Source organism: Crocodylus siamensis, chromosome 8 (genome assembly GCF_052110815.1).
Source record: "Crocodylus siamensis isolate JL-2025a chromosome 8, ASM5211081v1, whole genome shotgun sequence".
Lineage (NCBI taxonomy): Eukaryota > Metazoa > Chordata > Crocodylia > Crocodylidae > Crocodylus > Crocodylus siamensis.
In genome coordinates, this window is record NC_143402.1 from 51,793,424 (window position 1) to 51,813,749 (window position 20,326).

Consider the following 20,326-nt stretch of genomic DNA (forward strand, 5'->3'; position numbering starts at 1 on the left):
GCGGGGTGTGGGAGCTCGGGCGCTGCACTCCCCGCGACTCGGCCTGCCCCCCGCCCGACGCAACCCGGCCCGCTTCCTCCCCGCCCGCGCCCCACACAGCAGGAGGCTCCTCGGATCCTTTCTCCCCTCTCCTTTATTCGACAGTTTTTATTCCTTTCCTCGCTCCCCTTTTCCCCTGTCTTTTTTGATCGATACATGTCAAGGGGGTCAGGGGTCAGCCGGGGGGAGGGCTTCATAATGACGTCGTGATCTCCCCTACCTCCTGCCCCCTGCAGGGGTGATACTGGAGTGGGTGGTTATTGGGAGGGAGGGCGGGAGGGGCCACAAACCCAAAGTCACAATCACGGCACAAAACAGACACGGAGAAATAGCGGGGGGCCGGGGCGCCAGGGTTCCATCATCCCTCCCCTGCGTGCCCCACATGTGGGGGTCTCCCCCCCGCCCCCACACACTCCTGAGGGCCTGGGGGGTACAGAGTACTGGGGGGCTGGGGGCAGTTGTGAGGGTCCCGATCCAGCCCCAGGCCCCCCAGGACTGCAAGGGAGGGCAGCGGTACGTCTCGACGCCCCCTGGTGGGGGTGGAGACCTGGGAAGAGAGAGAGACATAGTGATGATAATGGTAGCCCCGCCCCTTTCCCCTGTCCCAGCCCCCTTCCTCCTCCAACCCGCCCCCTGCCCTAGCCACATCGTCTTTTCCCATGACCCCCACCCCAGCCCCTCTGTGCACTTGCCCATAGTCACACCTGCTCTCATAGACCCTGCCCCTGCTGAACCCACCCCATGGCCACACCCTCTCCCCCAGGCCCTGGCCACAGTGGGAGTCACTCACCAGCTACATCTGGTTGGCGAAGGCAGTTGGGGCAGCGGGGGCACCATAGGCATCAGGGGCACCGTAGTCTGGCTGGTAGCCACCACCTGGGGCACCATAGGGGTCGGGGGCACCATAGGGGTCGGGGGCACCATAGGCCTCAGGGGCTGCCTGCTTCTCAGGGGGGCCAGGTGGGGCACGGGCGAACGGTGCCCCCCAGCCTGTCTCTTTGAACACGAACCACACATTGCCTGTCCACAGCACGAGATTCAGAAAGCCGAACACCTGGCAAAGGTCAGAGGGCAGTGCTGGGAGTGAAAGGGCAGCACCAGGGACACCTTATGGGCCACTGAGCATCACAGGAGGAACCGCAGGAGTCAAAGGGCAACATGACCTTCATGGTGCCCTAATGACCTGCCAAAGGGCACCACTGGCAGTACCCCAAGGGCCATTGGGCTCAAAGGAGACTACAGGGGGTCATCAGGGGCACTGCTGATGGTACCCCAAAAGTTAGGCATCACTGGGGTCACTGTGGGCGTCAGAGAGCACCACTAGTGTTGTCAGGGGCACTGAGAGTCAGAAGGCACTGCTGGGGGTACTCCAAGGGGCACCTTAGGTGACAGAAGGCACCACAGGACTCAAAAGTCAATACTGGGGCAATCAGGGTCATCACCACAGGTACAGGGATTCTCAGGTTCTAACAGCAGGAAAAGTGGACCCCAAGGATAGAGGGTTACTGCAGGGGTCACCTCAGGGATCACAGGGCACCACAACAGTTAGGGGCTGCAGGACAGGATCCCAGGTCACTCAGGATTTCAAGAGGCACCTGAGGGGTTATGGCCAGGGTCACAGGGTATTGCAGGGCTTACAGGGTCATTGCAGGGGTCCCAATTCTGGGATTCTCAGGGGAGGGGTCCTGATCCTGTAGGAAGTCCTCCTTCTGGGGGCTCCCAAGGGGAGTTGGTTCTTGGGGGGCCTAATTTGGAAGAGGGGGGCAGGATCAATCCTGAGAGGACCTGATTCTGTGACTTTGCTTGGGGTCCCCACCCTGGCAGACGTCTCAGAGGAGACCCAATCCTGAGAGTCCTGATTCTGGGGGTTCTCTTACCACAGAGGTGTTGAGGCCAGAGGTGACAGGCGCCTGCAGGAGGTGGCAGGAAACTTCCTTACGCTGGCAGGTCTTGGCCCCCTCCAGCACTTGGCTCCACTCTGTTGCTGCCTTCACATCGGCCAGGCCCTTTGCCCAGGCACATGAGCTCACCAGCCACAGGAAGGCAAAGGTGCCTGTCACCACCAGGTCCTGGCCGGGTTGCGGGGGGGAGGGTCGGGTCAGGGATGCCCATGGCTCCCCCTCCAACCCTCCATAAGCCTCTCCCCCCTCCCCAGCAGATTCTCCAGTATCCTTCAGGGCACACGCAGCCCCTTATAAAACCTGACAGGCCACCAGAATTACCCTCAGCACCCCACCCCACCCTAATCTCCCAGAATCCTCTAGGGCCCTCCAGCCCCCTAAAACCACCTCGTCCCCCATAATACCCCAGCCACCCCAAAAGTCACTCCAGTCCTCCCAGAATCCCCCAAAGCCCCCATAATCCTTCACAGTCCTCCCAGCCCCCACTGAAACCCACAGGCTCTGGAGCCCCCTTCAGCCCCTGCCCCCACCCCAACCATTCCAATCCCCTAAACTCCCCAAATCTTCCAGGCATCAGTCACTCTCCCATGACCCCTCCCATAACCCTCATGCCCCGCCATAACAACACCCAGGCCCTGCCCTACCTATTGACCTTCCTCAAGCCCCAGGTTTCACCCCTTACCTCCACTGCCCTTCCAAAATGCCCCACCCGCAATGTCCCTGACTCCCTCCCTTCCAGCCATGGCCCCACCCCTCTCTAGGTGCACCCCCAATGCCTCTGGCCCCTCCAGTGTTCCATTGCCCCACCCCACTCTGTCTCTGACTCCACCCCTTTCTCCTGGCTCCATCCCCTCCTGCAGCCTTACTTCCGATGTCCCTGGCTCTGTCCCTTTCCCCATGGCCCCACCCCTCTCCTGCCCCCCAAGTCTTGTCACTCACAATAACCGGGCCCTTGTTGCCCTGGCGATACTTGTCCTGCAGGAAGAGGTAGATGAGAGTAGCACCCAGGGCGTAGAGGAAGGCAAAGACAGCAACGGTGACGAAGAATTCAGCAGAGGATGAGTAGTCGCCCACCAGGAAAACCTTCTCTGGCTCCCCCCCCTGGCAATTCGGTACCCGAAAGTATACCTGGTGCAGCCTGTGGGGAGTGTATAGCAACTGTATGGACTGGGAGAGGGCCATATATGGCCCCTATGGACCAGGGTGGGCCCTATAGTACCCATATGCCCCATTTGGCACCTGAAAGGAGCAGTACAGCATCCATACACACTGGGGGGGGGCAAGCCCTAAAGTGCCCATATAGACGAGGAGCAAGCCATATACTACCCATATGGATGACGGAAAGGCCCTATAATGCTTGTATGGAACAGCTGGGCACAGAGAAGGACACCTGGTACAGTTTGCTGGGGGTGGAGTATAGGGTTAGTATCTGTATGGACCAAAGGACGCCCCGCTCCCTCATTCCATTTAATGCCCCCAGCTGGTCCTTACATTATATACTGCCGTCCTCTGGGCCTTATACACCATGCACTCCTTCCCCCACACCTCCACCATGGCCATATACAGTATAACAGCCTTCTCCTGGCCTTATACTGTATGTAATGTCCCTACCTGGATCTTATACAGTATAGTAACATCCCCCTGGGCCTTATACCCCATGTAATGCCCTCTCCTAATCCTTACACCACACATAATACCTACACTGGGGACTTGTACAGTCTAACAGTCTTCCCTGGGCCTTATATACTATATAATGCTCCCTCCCATTGAGAACCATCCTGGTATCCCATGTAATACCCCCAACCAGGCTTCATACTCCATGCAGTACCTCCTGCCAGTCCTTATACAGTATAATCCCCTTGTCCAGACCTTATACTCCATGCACTGCCCCTGCCAGGGCTTTATATAATACAGCAGTCTCCCCTGGGCCTTACACCCTATACATTGCCCCTACCTGGTTGGTCCTTATACCCAAGCAGTGCCCCCACATGGGCTTCATCTAGTATAACACCATTCCCCAGCCTTATATCCCATGTAACATCTCCAGCTGGTCTTTATACAACATAAGTCTCTCCTGGGCCTTATATTCCATGCCATGCTGCTGGTGGGCCCTGGCCAGTCCCACCCTGCCCATCATGGAGCTGACCTGAAGGGGTAGGTGATGGGGACGTCAAGGTTGCTGTGACTGCGGTTGTCAGTGCATTCCACGCTCACTCGCAGCTGCCCCGAGTAGCTTCCACATGTGCCAAAGGCGAAGATGGCAAAGAGCTGGGGGGAGGACAGGGTGAGAGACAACAGGCAGGGAACCCAGGTATCTGGTTCCCTACCCCCACCCCACAGCCCCATTCCTCTCCCAGGGAACCCAGGCATCTGGGCTCCCAGTCCCCCCTGCTCTTACTTCCCCCACCCTTCACCCCACTCACCTGCCAAAGATCCCAGCCATTTGGATGCCTAGCCCCCTCTCCCCTCCCAGGGAGCCCAAGCATCAGGGGTCAAACCACAGCCCAGCCCCTGCCTCAACCTACCACCAGTTAATCCCCTCTTTGGTAATGGATTAGCCCAGGATGACCTAATTCTGTAGCTGCCTAGAGCAGGAGGAGGGAGGGGGGGTGGAAGTGAGGGGGAGGAGTGGCTTGATGCTTAGGGGGTAGGGCCTGATCTTTGGGCATGGGGGGGGCAGGGCATGAGAAGGGCAGCTGGAATAGTCCCAGAGGCATTAAGGGTAAATGGGGAATTAGAAGATTCCTCCAGTGGATTAGCCTGTCCCAGATGCCTGTCCCCAGGGGCAGCTCCTCTCCCCTGACATCTGGAGCCCCTGGGAGCACATGCAACACACCTGGAAGTGCCTGCTCTGGCACACACAGTCACAGCTGGGGGGGTGGGGGGTCTGCAACTGCTCTAGAACAGCCTTGGCAGCCAGGAGAGGGAGGCAATCTAGAGCTACTCTAGAACCAGTTTAGAAGGGTGGGTCTAGGACTGGGGGTCCTGCTCTAAAGAGATGTAAACCTGGGCGGCTCTACAACCAAGGGGTCTATAATGGGGTCCTCTAGATCTAGGGGGCAGAACTGGGGGAGTCCAGATGGGGGGGCTCTAGAACCAGGGGGCAGAACTTGTGGTACTCTAAAACTGGGAGGGGGCAGACCCAGAGCTCTTGAACCACGGGGGATCTAGAACAGAGGGGGTCTAGAACATGCCTCCAGCTGACTTAGAACTGGGGGAGAATGGGCAGGAGGGGAGACAGCACAAATGCCGCATGCTCCTGGAGGCTGGTGGGGCATGGCAAGTTCCTGCTGGCAGCAGCAGTGCTGTCGGTGGTGGGACCATGGCAGCTGTGAGCCGTGAGCTCCTGCAGGTGGCCTTGGCGCTGTCAGCGGCAAGGGGGAGGGGTGGTGAGCAGCGACCACCTCCAGGCGCCAGGCAGCAGTGTTGACAGCACTTTTTGCATGGGGTGCACTTCCTATCTCAGGAGGTACACGTGCACCCGTATGCACCCCCTACGTGTCGCCAATGGGAGAGAGCATGCCACTGGGAACTGAGTTGGGGCGGAATGGATGGTGTCTGGGGGGTCAGGTCCAAAGCCTAGAACCAGCACCCAGGAGCAGGGGGGGAGGTCTAGAACCTGGTTCTGGATAAGGGCAGAAGGTTCTAAAAGAGCTGGAACTCGGGGAGGGGGGGTTCCCCCACATAGATCCATCTGTCCCTGCCCCCCCCAGCTCTAATCTGTGTTAATCCCCGCAGTCTCTGGAGTGGGGGAGGGCTGTGGGGGTGAGGCTAGAAGAGGGGCGGGGTATCCCTTTGGCCCACCCCCTGCTGTCACTCACCCATTCCAGCAGTTTCACGAAGCCCAGAGGTTCCTTGAGGACCCGAAACTGCCCCCCAGCCACCAGCTGTGCGGGATGGAGTGGGGGTGAAGTGAGGAACCCGGGTGTCCGGCATCCTCCTGTTGCTCTGACCACTAGCCCCCACTCCCCTCCCAGAGAACCTAGGTGTCTGGGCTCCTAGCCCTGCCCTGCTTCCACCCTGTAGCCTCCTCTCCCCTCCACACCCAGGGAACCCAGGTGTCGCAGACCCGTGGTTTATTCCCCTGTGGAACAGAGCACAGCCAGGCTTGTCCCCCCCCCCCTGCAGCAGGGATACGGATGCACACACGCAAAATGGTGACACGTGTGTTCCCATGCACATGGATGTAGCCCTGGGCATGCAGCTGCTGCCCTGCCCCACACTGCAGACACAACACACCTGGGAGCACCTGCTCTGGCACACATGGAACCCAGGGGTCTGAGCGCGCGCACACACGCACGCACGCACGCGACGTCACGCCCAGCCCCCTTCCCTGCCCTAACTCAGTCGCTGACATCACCCCTTGCACCCCCCGAAGCTCCCACAGCCTCCCCTACCCCTGGGGGGTTGTACTCCGAATACCCGGCTAGGGGAGGCCCCGCCTCCCTCTGCTCCCCCCACAAATCCCCTTTTTAGCCCTCTTCCCTCTGCCTCCGCATGGGGGGGCACATCCGGGGCTTTCCCCTCCCCCCCAGCACTGCAATGCCGCCGCAGAGGGGGGGCGGGGAAAGGCGAAGTGGCATCCAAGGTGGGGGCGCGATGCCCAAGGGTGGGGAATTTTACACAGCGGGGGGTGGGGGAATCTTTGGAGGGCAGGGGAATTAGGTTGCCCGGGGAGGGAGAGGGGGTGCAATTAGCACAGGCGGGCAATTGCATAGGGGGGATCTTTTGTATAAGGATGTCGCATGCATTTAAAGGGCGAGGTGCAGATTTGCAAAGCAGGGGCAAATGCATGCTGGGAGGGCGGGTGATTTGGCAGGAGGGCAACAGCAGGATGCACGAAGCGGAGGGGGCGTTTAAAAGGAGCCCTTCTATTGCAAGGGGCAGATGCTTGCAAGAGGAGAGGGGGCAAAGATATGCAAATACATGCAAATTAATGCCCCGGGAGGGGGTCATTGGCAAGGTGGGGGGGTGTTAGTCCCCCCCAGTCCCGCCAGCTTGTACCTGATTGAGAACTTCCATCGCTGGTGCAGGTTCTGAGGCTGGAGCCGCAGCGTTGAGAGCAGGGGGAATCAGGCGGGAGGGGAGCACTATAAAGGGAACAGCCGCCACTGGCTGGAGGAGGGGGAGCGACATCCGGAGGGAATAGCCGGGCGTGGCCAGGAGAGTAAACGTCACGGAGCTGGCAGCGATGCCAGTGCCTTCATGTTAGGGTAGGGCAAGGACGCTAGGGCACTGCGGCAGCGCCTCAGGGGAAACTCCGCTCCAAGACCCGACGACGGCAGCTCGGATGCCTGGGGTCTCCGTGGGGGAGGACACCTGGGTTGTGTATCACCACTGGTGCCTGCATTCTGTCTCTTCCTCCCCAGTGCCCCAAGCTCTTGGCCGGGAGGCATAAAAAGACACCTGTAATCTCAGAGCCTGGGGTCTTCTTTAGCTTGATGAAGGCCATCCCCGACCTGTTCCAGGCAGGCTGCGAACTTCCCCACCCCCCAGCACTGCCGCGACCACAGACAGACACGAATAGACAGGACAGGCTCCACATTTATTAAGGGAGGAAGGGCGGAGGACAGAGACCAGCAGGTTCCAAGTGGTGGGGGTCAAAGGGGGTCCATCAGCTGGGGGGGAGAAAAGGTGGGGGGGAGAAAAGGTGGGGGGAACCGCATCCGGGCGAACTCCCAGAGCACCCAGGTGTGGGGGCCGGGGGAGGTCGACCAGTTGTGAAGGGCTCGGGGAAGGGGGGGATCCAGCAGGTAGGGGACGTCTGGGAGGGGTCCAGCAGGTGTTCCAAGGAACCCAGGCGTCCGGGAAACCCAGTATCCCCCACGGGAGGGCGATGTCCCAGAAGCCCAGGTATCCGAGGGGAGAGGCGCTACGGCCAAGCCAAGATCTCATTCAGAAGCTCTTCGCACATGTACAAGGCTCGAGGCACGTGGAAACAGCCTGGGGGGAGGACTTAGTTAGAAGCCCCGCCCCCACCCCAGGACCTGAGGGAGGGAACCTAGACCTCTGACTCGCCCCTACCTTTGAAGGGTCCCCCCTTGATGGAGAGGGCCACGCTGCCGTCCCGGTTCAGGTACCCGAACCACTCGCCGAGCTCGGGGTCCGGGAACTGCGGGACAGGCGGACAGTGAAGGACCCGGACCGGGCTCGCCCTCCCCTCCCCGTGGGGCCCGGGCTCGCGGCGGGGCTCACCCGCTGGAAGGTAAACTCCGCCACCTGCTCGAAGCGGCGCAGCAGCGCTGGGTCGCGGCGATGAGCAAAGGCGGCGAGAAGCGCGACCAGGGCCTCGGCGTGGGGCCACCACAGCTTCATCGCCCACTCCAGCTGCGGGCAGGGACTGGCGTCAGCCCCGCGGGAACTCAGGCGTCTGGGGACCCGCGGAGTCTGCGGGAGGGCAATCCGCCGGGGCTTGAGGGCCTCCGACGGCCAGGAGGGCCCGGGGGCGTTAGAACAGGAGGTACTGGATTGTTGTGGGAGCCATTGGGGGGATCTCGCGGGGTATTCCTGTGGGGTCTGGGGGAGCCGCGTGGGGTCTGCGGGTAGTACTGGGAGGGTCCTGAGCTCCAGGGATAGAATTCTGGGGGATACTAGGTGTCCATGGGCCGCGCGGGGATTGGGGGTCCGTGGGGCATCCGGCGTGAATGGTACTGGGATCTCGTGGGGCCTCGGTCCTGTGGTGAGTCTCGCGGCCCACGGGACGTACTGGGTCGCATGTGGCGTTTTAGGGATTCCCGTGGGCGTTGGGGGTCATGGGACTTCCATTGGGGGTGTCTGTGTGGGTACCACCTGCGTGGGGCAGAGCCCATCTGCGTCGTGGAAGGCCAGTAGCCCTCCGTGGGACGAGTCCCAGCCGGCCTCCAGCGGCCCCAGCACGAAACCGTCTATGGCCTCGTCCGCCACCGCCATGTCCCCCCGCGCCTGTGCGTGGAGAAGGAGCATCCAGCCCGCCTCGATTGCGTGCCCTGGAGGGGAGAGGGCGGGGATCAGCAGCACGACCCGGGGGTCCGGTCTCTCTTCCCCCCACCTCAAGAGCCTGTCCGGCAACCGGGCACCACCCCCACCACTACGCTGGGAGGCCCAGGCGTCCAGGCCGCACCCGCCACTGCCCCCCACCAAGGAGCCCAGGCGTCCAGCCCCAGCCAGCGGCTCACCAGGGTTCTGCAGTCTGCCCAGGCTCCCCGATAGCTCCAGACCATCCTGGGACACGTGCTCCAGCACTGCAGTCCTGTCCCGCTGCGGGGGTGGGGGTGAGTTTGGGGGAGGTCTCCAGGGGGGTTAGGTGTAGGGAATCCCCAGGGGTCACGTGCGGGGGGCCCGGGGCGGGAGTGTCACGTGAGGCCTCTTGCAGAGGGTCACATTGGGGTGTCCCCGGGGGGCTCATAATCCTGGTAAAGTCACATGAGAGGGTGCCCCGGTGGGGGTCGCGTAGGGGGGGTCTCCAAGTGGGTCACGTGGTGGGAGCGAGGGGTCACGTGGCGGGGGATCAGGTCTTTGGGTGTGAGGGGGATCAGGTTGGTGTGGGGTGCACATAGGGGTATCAACGGGTGTCGGGGGTCACGCGTGCAGGGGGGCTCGAGTGGGGGGAGACCCCGCGAGTCACGTGGGGAGTATGAGGGGGTGGGGTGGGGGTCACATGAGTGGAGGTCCCATGTGGGGGACGGGGTTAGCGCCACTGCGGAAACAGGTGTGGGGGTGGATCAGGGGCTCCATTGCACTGTCCCAGATGGGGTGACACGAGCAGAATCCCAAAGAGGTGGGCGTTATGCGTGGGGGCTGGCCCCTGGGAGGACACGTGACGGTCACACGAAGGTGCCTCTGGTGGGGGGGGGTCCCTAGGAGAAGTCCCGCATGGCACTGTGTGCTCACGTGGGGCCATGCATGAGTCCCAAAGGCGGTCCCGCGCGGGAGCGCTACCTGCAGGTGCAGGCGCAGGCGCTGGGCCGCCCAGTCCTGCAGGGAAGCGAGGCGGCCGCCAGCGGAGCCATCGGGACGGCCGTGGCCGAGCTGCAGCGCCACGTACAGCAGCATCATGGGCACGGCAAGTGCCTGGCGCGGAGGGTCCCCAGGCAGGGAGGGGCGCCCGGGCCCGTTCGGCTCCTCCCGGGCCCATCGCTCCGCCGCCTCCAGCCACTCCCACGCTGCCGTCTGCGCCGGGCGGGACGGGGAGGGTGAGGACCCAGGAGTCCGGCAGAGCCCCCAACCCCGCCGGAGAACCCAGGCATGGGCTCCCAGCCCCTACTCCCCACCCAGGGAACCGAGGCGTCCAGGATCTCCACCCCAGCAGAAAATCCAGGAGTCCGGGAGGTCCTCCCGCAGAATACCCTACATAACCCGGGCGTCCGAGCCCCTGCCCCTCCCAGAGAACCCAGGCTGTGGGCAGTACGGGCGTGGGAGGTCACATGGGTGGGGGCGAAGGACTGGGGTCCGAGGGTGACTCGGACAGTAGGACGGTCACGTGGAGGGCGGGGTCTCCCGGAGTCACGTGTGGGGGAATCCCGGGGAGGGTGGAGGAAAATGACGTGGAGGAGTAGGGGGTTGTCACGGGGGGCGGGGAGGGGCGTGACGTAGGAGTCGTGGGGGGAACTTTGGGGGTGTCATAAGGAGATGTCACTGTGAGACCCCGTGGGGGAGGGGTTCCCCGGGAATGTCATGTTGGGTGTCCTGGGCGGGGAGGGGGGTCCCCGAGGGCGTCACGCGGGGAGCGACGTCACCTCGTAACACGCGTTCCCGGTGGCGCGGCCGAGCTCGTCGAGCGCGAGCGCGCAGAAGCACTCGCTGAAGACAGAGCGCTGCACCTTGGACGCCCGCCCGTCCCGGAGCAGCGCGAACGCGGCCTTGGGCACATGCGGGTCCGGGCGCGCGCAGCGCAGCAGGAACTCGCCCCCTGCGGCAAGGAGAGCCCGGGCGTCCGAGCTGGCTCCGGACCCCCCCGGGAGACCCAGACGTCCTAGCCCCGACCCCTCGCTCACCGGCCCGTGCTGCTTCCAGTAGCTCCGGGCGCCGGAACCGGGGGACCGAGCGGTAGAGACGGGCGTAGACCCAAACCTTTGGGGGAGGGGGGAATCAGATTACGGTGGGGGGGAACCCAAGCGTCCGAGCCCCCCTACTCCAACCCTGGTATTCGGGCTGCCTCCTTCCCCAGCTCAAAAGGGTACCCAGGCGTCTTGGACTCCAGCTCCCCACTGAGGGCCCGAAGGGAATCCAGGCGTCCTAGACCCCCAAATTCACCTTCCCCCAAGTTCCAGGGGGGAACCCCGGTATCCGAACGCACAGATCCCCCCACCCTTCACTGTCCAAAGTAACTCAGGTGTCCCGGCTTCAGCTCCAGCTCCCCCTCCCATTCCAGGAGAGAACCCAAGCGTCCGAACCCCCGGCCCCGCAGGGGACCCAGGCATCCGAGCTCACCTGCCGCCCCTGCATCCAGACGTACTTGGTCTCGTCATAGACGGTCCCATCGCGGCTCAGGCAAGAAAAGAACCCGCTGGGGGCAGAATGGGAGGTCAGCGCTCGGACACCTGGGTTGGAAGTCCCCTTGGGCGCTGGAGGGGAGTTAGGAGTCTCCAGGACTCCTAGGCACCCTCCCAGGCTGGAAGGAGGGTTGCGGGGGGTGGATCTCGGACGCCTGGGTTCCTTCCCATGCTAGTGAGAGTCTCCAGGACACTTGGTGTCCTCCTGGCTTAAGGGGGCGACAGGGGGCGGAGTAGGACTCTAGGACCTCTGGGTTCCTTCCCGCGCCGGGGATTGGGGGTCCCGGACGCCTGGGTTCTTTGCCGAATTTGGGAGGAGGATCCCAAACGCCGGAGTCGGCTCCTGCGCTGGACCTTAAAGGGCTGAGCGGGTTCTCGGCCTCCTGGCTCCCCTGTCGCGCTGCGGGCAGGGTCCGAAGGGCCCCCAGATGCCTGACTCCCGGCACCCACCCGTGCTCGGGGTCGTGCGAGTGACGGATCCAGAAGTCAATGACAGTGTCGAGTTCGTAGGAGACCCGGTCCCGCCAGGCCTCGAGCAGCTTCCGCGACTCAGCGTCCAGAGGGGGCAGCGCAGTTGGAGCGGGGCCCGGACCCGATCTGGACCCAGCGCTCAAACCCGCCACCGCCTCCATCGTGGTCTTTGAGTGGAGCCGAGTCACGCGGAGAGGGGGCATGGTTAGACCCAGACCACGCCTCGGGAAGCCGCGCCTCCTTGAACACCAGGGGACCTGGGTACGGAGCTGCTCAGGGGGCCTGCGGTTGTGGGAACGCAGGGTCAGGGCAAGGTGGAGAGTAGGTGGCAGGAAGAACCCGGGGTCCCATCCGGGGGTATTTGAGGTGCTGGGAACGAGGGGCCTAGCAGCGCGGAGTGGCAGGGGGTGGGCAGGGCACCGGGCGGTCTCAAATCACTCACTCACTCTCACACAGACACAGACACACACACACAAAAAAAAAGAAGCCGGGGGAGGTCGGGGCTGCACGGGTCTCGCCCCTTCCCGCCGCATGAGTCCTCCCACTCCCCGCCCACCAGTCCCGTACGCCTGGGTCCCTCCCCGCCCATCGGATTCTCGCTTCCTCTTTTACTTCAAAAAAATGTCTTTAATTTGTTCAAAATAGCACAAAAACGACAGATACGACAGCACGGGGAGGGAGCAGGGCCTGTCCCAGGAGGGGCGGAGGGTGAGGCCTGGGGACAGGGCGTCCACAGCGAAATACACTATAATACAAAACGGGGGTGGGACCGAAAGGGGGCGGAGCCAAGCAGGGAGCCCCCCGCCCCTACCCCTTACAGACCTTAATTTTTTTTTCCTTTAATTTTTTTTCCTAAAAAAAGGGGGTTTTATACAAAAATTGTGTCCAAGGGAGAAAGGGGGTTATCCCTCAGGAGGGCAACGGTGGCAGGGCCCAAGCTTTAGACCCCACCCTCAAATCACAGCCTCAGATGGTGGGAAAATGGGGACCCCTGCTTGGATGTGGGGGGGACTTGTCATGGCAATGTCCCTGCCCCCCCCATCTGTACAAAGGAATGGGGACCCCAAGGTGGGGGAGGGGAATACAAAAGAACTTCATTCGAGCTAGCCCACCCACTGAAAAGCCTCTCCCCAGCTCCTGTTGGGAGGGGGTATAGCTCTTGCTGCCCCCCATGAAGCAGGGGGGTGGGTTCCGTCCTTCAAGCCAGTGCTGTGAGCTTCCTGGGGTGGTGGTGTAGGGGTTCTTCACTGCCCCTCGGCCTTGGGCTTCTTTGGAGCGGATTTCCTGGGGGGTGGGAGAAAAGTTGACATGAGTGCAGGGGAACCCACCCCAACAGCCTCCAGTGGAAGGTTCCCCCCACAGCCCTGCCACCCTGAGTTCTCCCTTAGCAGAATACAGCATCTGCCCAGACACTTGGGTTTGCCCCTGCAGAGGAAATCCCACCCCCCAAAGGTTCCCCCCAGCAGAGTGCACAGGACAGCCACACCATCCATCCACCCCTCCAGCCCAAAGGTTCCCCCAGAACCATGCCCAACCCCTCCAAGAGAAAAGCTCCCTTCAGCACAGTGACAAGGAACAGCCCCCCCGCAACAAAGGTTCTCCCTAAAACCCTGTAACACCCCCCCCCAAAGGCTCCCAACAGCAGTGGAGCAGAAAGACCTGCCCCACTACACAAGGAAGTTTCCCCCAGAACCCTGTCCCCAAAGATTCCCACCCCCAGTGCAGCACAGAGCCCCAGTTCTTCCTCCAAAAGGCTCCCCCCCCAGAACCATACCAAGAGCTGACTGGAGCAGGGTGTGGGTCCCAGGGCAAATAACCCATGTGGGACCCTGCCTCTGCTCCTATCTGGGCTGGGAAGAAGCTGCTGCTGCTGGCATTGGTGAAGGGGACAGAAGCTAGAGTGGCTAGATGTGGAGCCACTGCTCAGCCTGGCTCTGTACTGCTACTGCTCTGCCCCACAGCGCAGGGCCCAGGGTGGCTGCCCCAATTCGTATCCCCCTCAAAGATTGCCCTCAGCAGGTTATATAGGGCAACCCGTCCCCTCACAAAGCCTTCTGTAAATAAAGGCTCCCCCTAAAACCCTCCCCCCCAGCCCCCAGACTAAGGTTCCCCTCAGTACAGAGTGCAATGGGGAACCCTGCCCCTCTCACTCCCCTCAGGACAGTGCAACAGGGAACTTGGTCCCCCACCACAGAAAAGGTGTCCTCCTAAAACCATGTCCTCCAACCCCAAGGAAAAGGTTCCTTCAGCAGAGTGCAACAAGCAATTATGTCCCTACACTGCTCCTGCCCCCTATGCAATGGACACCATAGTCTTCTGCTGTGGGAGGTTTCCTAGTGCCCACCCCTCAAGAATACTCACATGTCGGGGGAGGAGAGTGGGCGTTTGCCTGCTGGCTTGGCCATGGAGCCATCCTTGCTGGACTCTGCAACCAACAGACAGGGTCCATAGAGAACCTAGGCATTCAGGTTCCTCAGCTCCCTCCCCACAGCTCACAAGTTTCCCAGAGAGAATTCAGCTGTCTGAGCAGACCCCTCCCCATGGAGACACAACCCAGGCATCTAAGTCACCTACCTGCTCCATCAGAGGATGGGACACAGGTGTCTGAGTGGGCAAACAGGCAGCCCCTCGCATACCCGCTCCTTCCTAACCTCAGCTGCAACCCTCCTGCCATGTGACCAACCTCCTCCCCAGCTGCCTAAAAGCCATCTCTTTCCCAACTCCTAGGAAACTCAGGTGACCAGGTAAGTGTGTGCAGCTCTGGGCACACCTGCCCCCTCCCTAGCCCCCCTGACATCTGGGCGACCCCCTCCCCACCCCCACCTGGGTTCTGTAGCTGGGAAAGAGGTGGCTCTGGTGTACCTGCCAGGAAGGTGGCACAGAACCCAGGCACCCAGGTGGGCAAAGATGCAACCCCGATACACCTGCTTCCTCCACAGCTCTCCTGACATCCGCCCTTGTTTCCCACTCCCTCCCCACAGAATCCAGGTGTCCAGGATGGGCTCACCTTGGAGCCACCGCACCTGGGTGGCGGGGCCGTAGCCCTTATCATTGCGGGCAGCGATACGGAAGATAATGGCCGGCTTGGTGGTGTAGTCAATATGGGCACTGGACAGGCTGCCCGACTGCACCAGGCAAGAGGGACTTGGCCCACAGTAGACCCTCATGAAGGCCAGCTGGGCTGGTCCTGGCCCTGCCCCGCCAGCTGGGCCTGGCCCTGCCCCTTTGGGCTCAGGCCCTGTCCCTGCACTCTGGATGGCCAGGTACACCGAGTACTCGATGATCTTGCCGGATGTCACTGAGGGGGGCTCCCAGGTCAGGTGTGCTCCATCTGGGCTCTGCAGGGGGAGGGGGGGAATTAGAAGGGGGGGGAGTTTGGGGGCAACCCCCAATCCCCACCCCTCAGTAGGACCTCATCGGGTCCAGACACACAGCGCTGAACCTGAGGTATTGCCATAGGGAAAGCAGTGTGGGCACAGCTGGGACCTAGTCGACTGGGATACAGAAGCACAGGTACAGAACCGAGGCATCTGGTGCAGACACACAATCATGTACAGACACAGTCAGAACCCACGTGTCTATAAAACCCCCATGCCCAGAACACCGAGGCATTTGACATGCCTGTACCCCACAACCACAAATGCACACACACGCACAAAGGGTCCAGGCATATGAATGCAGAAAGGAGGACCAAGGCGTTGCATGCATGTGGAAGCACACACACACAGAACCCAGGCATCTCTCTCTCAAACACACCCAGGCATCACACACACACACACCAGGAATCACATAGAGCCCAGACAACTCTCACCCCTGCCCCCACAAGGCATCTCACCCCCACCCCACATACACCCAGGCATCTCACCCCCGCCCCAGGCATCACACACACACACAGTCCAGGCATTTGACACAGCACAAGCATCTTGCACACAGACACCCCCCCAGGTATCACACACACACACACACACACACACACACACACACAGAGCCCAGGCATCTCACACACAGGTATCTCCCCCTCCCCTAGCATCACCCCCCCCAGGCATCTCTCTCACTCACACACACACATGCAGACACACACACACACACGCACCCCCCCCCAGGCATTACATTGTCAAACACACACACCACAGGCATCTCACACACAAAGCCATGGCAACTCTCTTTCACACAGACACACACTCACATAGCTCAGGCATCACACATGCACACGCACCCCCACCCCCACCAGGCATCTCATACCCCGTCCCCCAGGCATCACACACACATGCACACAGAGCGCAGGCATCCATCTCCCTCTTGCGCACACACCCCTCCCAGGCATCTCACCCCCCACCAACCCCCAGGTATCTCTCACACAGGCACTCCCTAGGCATCTCAAACACACACAAAGCCATGACAACTCACTCTGTCTCACACACGCGAAAAAGCCCAGGCAACTCTCTCTCACATACACCCTGCCCCCACACACACCCAGGCATCACTCTCTTTCTCTCTCACACACACACAGAACCCAGGCACCTCTCTCTCTCACACACACACACAGCACAAGAATCTCACCCCCCACACACACACAGAGCCCAGGCATCATACATGCGCACACACACACAAAGCCCAGGCAACGCACAGGCACACAGACCAGGCATCACACACATGCATCCACATCCCTCCCACAAACCTAGGCATCACTCTTTCCCTCACACACACACACACACACACAAACAGAGCCCAGGCATCTCACACGCACACACACACTCATAGCCCAGGCATCTCTCTCCCTCTCTCTCTCACACACACACACTCATAGCCCAGGCATCTCTCTCACACACACACACACACACAGCCCAGGCACCCCCCCCCCAGGCATCTCACCCCTTGCACCCCAGGCACCTCACACCCATGTGCACACCCCAGGCATGTAACACACATACACACACCAGGCATCTCACCCCCCCCACACACCAGGCATCTCTCACTCACACACACACACACACACACACACAGAGCGCCCAGGCATCTCACACCTTCCCACGAGGCATTCCTGACATCCTGCTACACACACACACATACACACATGGCATCTCACCCACCCACCCACCCACCACGCATCTCAAACCCACCCACCCAGCATCTCACATATACACAGAAGCCAAGCTTCAGACAGACATACACACACACAGGCATCTCACCCCACCCAGCCCAGGCATCTCACACACACACACACAGAGCCCAGGCATGTCACCCCGCCCCCGCCAGGCATGCCATACACGCACAGAGCCCAGGCATCTCACACACATACACACACACAAAGCCCAGGCACCTCAGACACACGCACACAAAACCCAGGCAAATCAGACACACACAAAGCCCATGCATCTCACACACATGCACACACACACTCATAGCCCAGGCATCTCTCTCTGTCACACACATACACACACTCGTAGCCCAGGCATCTCTCTCTCTCTCACACACACACACACAGACCGAGCCCAGGCATCTCACCCCTCGCACCCCAGGCATCTCACACCCACATGCACACCCCAGGTATCTAACATGCATACACACACCAGGCATCTCACCCCCCCAACAGGGATCTCTCTCACACACACAAAGCCCAGGCATCTCTCATCCTCCCACAAGGCATCTCTGACACCCTGCCACCCCCACCCCCACGCATCTCACACCCACCCACCCGGCATCTCACCCCCTGCCCCCCAAAGCCCAGGCATCTTACAAACACCCCCCCACAACCCAGGCATCTCTCTCTCTCTCTCACACACACACACACACACACACACACACACACACACACGGCCCAGGCATCTCACCCCTCACACCCCAGGCATCTCACACCCACATGCACACCCCAGGCATCTCACCCCCCCAGGCATCTCTCTCTCTCACACACACACACACAGAGCCCAGGCATGTCTCTCACACACACACACAGCCCAGGCATCTGACACCCTGCCACACACACACCATGCATCTCACACCCACCCACCTGGCATCTCATATACACACAGAAACCAAGCTTCTCACACCCACAACCCAGGCAACTCGCACATAGCCACAACCCAGGCATCTCACACACACACCCACAATCCCCAGGTATCTCTCACACACACATACGCACACAGTCCAGGTATCTCACACACAGACACCCCCGCCCGCCCAAGGCAACTCTCACACACACAGCGCAGGCATGTCTCACTCACACACACACAGAACCCAGGCATGTCTCACTCTCTCTCTCACACACACACACACACACAGAGCCCAGGCATGTCAGACACACACAGAACCCAGGCATGTCTCTCTCTCACACACACACAGCCCAAGATTGTCTCTCTCTCCCACACACACACGCACAGCGCCCAGTCATGTCTCACACACACACATAGAGCACCCAAGTATGTCACACTCACACACAAAGCCCAGGTTATGTCTCTCTCACACACACACAGCCCAGCCATCTCTCTCGCACGCACACACACACAGCCCAGCCATCTCTCTCGCACGCACACACACACAGCCCAGCCATCTCTCTCACACACACACACACATACACACACACACACAGCCCAGGCATCTCACACACATACACACACACAGAGCCAAGGCATGTCCCAAACACACACACAAAAAGCCTAGGCACCTCACACTCACAGAGCCCAGGCATGCCACACACATACACACACACACACAGCCAAGGCATGTGACAAACACATACACACACACACACACAGCCCAAGCACCTCGAATTCACACACACACAGACACACACACACAGACCCCAGGCATGTCACACACACACACACACACACACACACACACACACACACACAGAGCCCAGGCAAGTCACACACACAAACACACACACACACAGAGCCGAAGCATATCTCTCTTTCACACACACACAGACACAGAGCCCAGGCATGTCACACACACACACACACACACACACACACAGAGCCCAGGCATGTCACACACACATAGAGCCCAAGCATGTCTCTCTCTCACACACACACACAGAGCCCAGGCATGTCTCTCTCACACACAAACAGAGCCCAAGCATATCTCTCTTTCACACACGCACACACACACAGAGCCCAGGCATGTCACACACACACACACACACACACACACAGAGCCCAGGCATGTCTGTCTCTCTCACACACAGAGCACAGGCATGTCACACACACACACAAAGAGCCCAGGCATGTCACAAACACGCACACACAGCCCAGGCATGTCACAAACACGCACACACAGCCCAAGCATATCTCTCTTTCACACACACACACACACACAGAGCCAAGGCATGTCTCACACACACACGGAGCCCAGGCACCTTACACTCACACACAGAGCCCAGGCACCTCACACTCACACAGCCAAGGCATCTCTCTCTCTCACACACATACACACACACGCACAGACCCCAGGCATGTCACACACTCACACCACACACAGAGCCCAGGCACCTCACACTCACACCACACACAAAGTCCAGGCATGCCACACACACACACACACACACACAGCCCAGGCATGCCACACACACACAGTCAAGGCATGTCACACACAAACACACAGCCAAGGCATGTCACAAACACACACACATACACACAGAGCCCAGGCACCTCGAACTCACACACACAGACACAGACACACAGAGCCCAGGCATGTCACACACACAGAGCCCAGGCATGTCACACACACACACACACACACACAGAGCCCAGGCATGTCACACACACACACACACAGAGCCCAGGCAAGTCACACACACACACACACACACACACACAAACAGACACAGAGCCCAAGCATAGCTCTCTTTCACACACACACAGACACAGAGCCCAGGCATGTCACACACACACACACAGTGCCCAGGCATGTCACACACACACACACACGGTGCCCAGGCACCTCACACTCGCACACAGCCTAGGCATCTCTCTCTCTCACACACACATGCACAGACCCCAGGCATGTCATACACTCACACCACAGAGCCCAGGCACCTCACACTCACACCACACACAAAGCCCAGGCATGTCACACACACACACACAGAGCCCAGGCATGTCACAAACACACACACACAGGCCAGGCATGTCACAAACACACACACAGAACCCAAGCATATCTCTCTTTCACACACACACACACACAAAGAGCCCAGGCATGTCACAAACACGCACACACTGCCCAGGCATGTCACAAACACGCACACACAGCCCAGGCATGTCACACACACGCACACAGAACCCAAGCATATCTCTCTTTCACACACACACACACACACACACACACAGAGCCAACGCATGTCTCACACACACACGGAGCCCAGGCACCTTACACTCACACGCAGAGCCCAGGCACCTCACACTCACACAGCCGAGGCATCTCTCTCACACACATACACACACA

General features: G+C 60.5%; 3 protein-coding genes across 7 annotated transcripts in view; all 3 read right to left on the minus strand.

Annotated features, from left to right (window-relative positions):
- Window positions 1-117: 117 nt before the first annotated feature.
- On the minus strand, window positions 118-7,100 carry LOC149858478 (synaptophysin-like). The gene is made up of 7 exons (XM_090060892.1): window positions 6,945-7,100; window positions 5,762-5,827; window positions 4,087-4,208; window positions 2,880-3,078; window positions 1,917-2,108; window positions 830-1,093; window positions 118-586 (listed from the first exon to the last, which is right to left on the minus strand). The coding sequence occupies exons 1-6, from the start codon at window positions 7,074-7,076 to the stop codon at window positions 833-835; spliced, it is 972 nt and encodes a 323-aa protein (XP_089917018.1). The 5' UTR covers window positions 7,077-7,100; the 3' UTR covers window positions 118-586; window positions 830-832.
- A 366-nt stretch (window positions 7,101-7,466) lies between these two features.
- RENBP (renin binding protein) lies at window positions 7,467-12,221 on the minus strand. 2 transcript variants are annotated; one of them, XM_090060827.1, is made up of 10 exons: window positions 11,861-12,221; window positions 11,349-11,424; window positions 10,913-10,988; window positions 10,655-10,827; window positions 9,858-10,088; window positions 9,095-9,176; window positions 8,730-8,905; window positions 8,160-8,267; window positions 7,965-8,052; window positions 7,467-7,883 (listed from the first exon to the last, which is right to left on the minus strand). In XM_090060827.1, the coding sequence occupies exons 1-10, from the start codon at window positions 12,082-12,084 to the stop codon at window positions 7,813-7,815; spliced, it is 1,305 nt and encodes a 434-aa protein (XP_089916953.1). In that variant the 5' UTR covers window positions 12,085-12,221; the 3' UTR covers window positions 7,467-7,812. The 2 variants fall into 2 exon arrangements, with proteins under 2 accessions (XP_089916953.1, XP_089916952.1); XM_090060826.1 differs by having other exon boundaries at window positions 8,136-8,267; window positions 11,861-12,196.
- Window positions 12,222-12,487: 266 nt separating this feature from the next.
- HCFC1 (host cell factor C1) overlaps window positions 12,488-20,326 on the minus strand; it is a 46,631-nt gene continuing 38,792 nt past the window's right edge. For all 4 annotated transcript variants that reach the window (XM_090060670.1, XM_090060669.1, XM_090060668.1 and 1 more), the window contains exons 25-27: window positions 14,889-15,219; window positions 14,243-14,306; window positions 12,488-13,165 (exon numbers count right to left, since the gene is read on the minus strand). In XM_090060670.1, coding sequence (XP_089916796.1) covers window positions 13,126-13,165; window positions 14,243-14,306; window positions 14,889-15,219 — 435 coding nt within the window. In that variant the 3' untranslated portion in view covers window positions 12,488-13,125. The remainder of the gene's footprint in view (window positions 13,166-14,242; window positions 14,307-14,888; window positions 15,220-20,326) is intronic.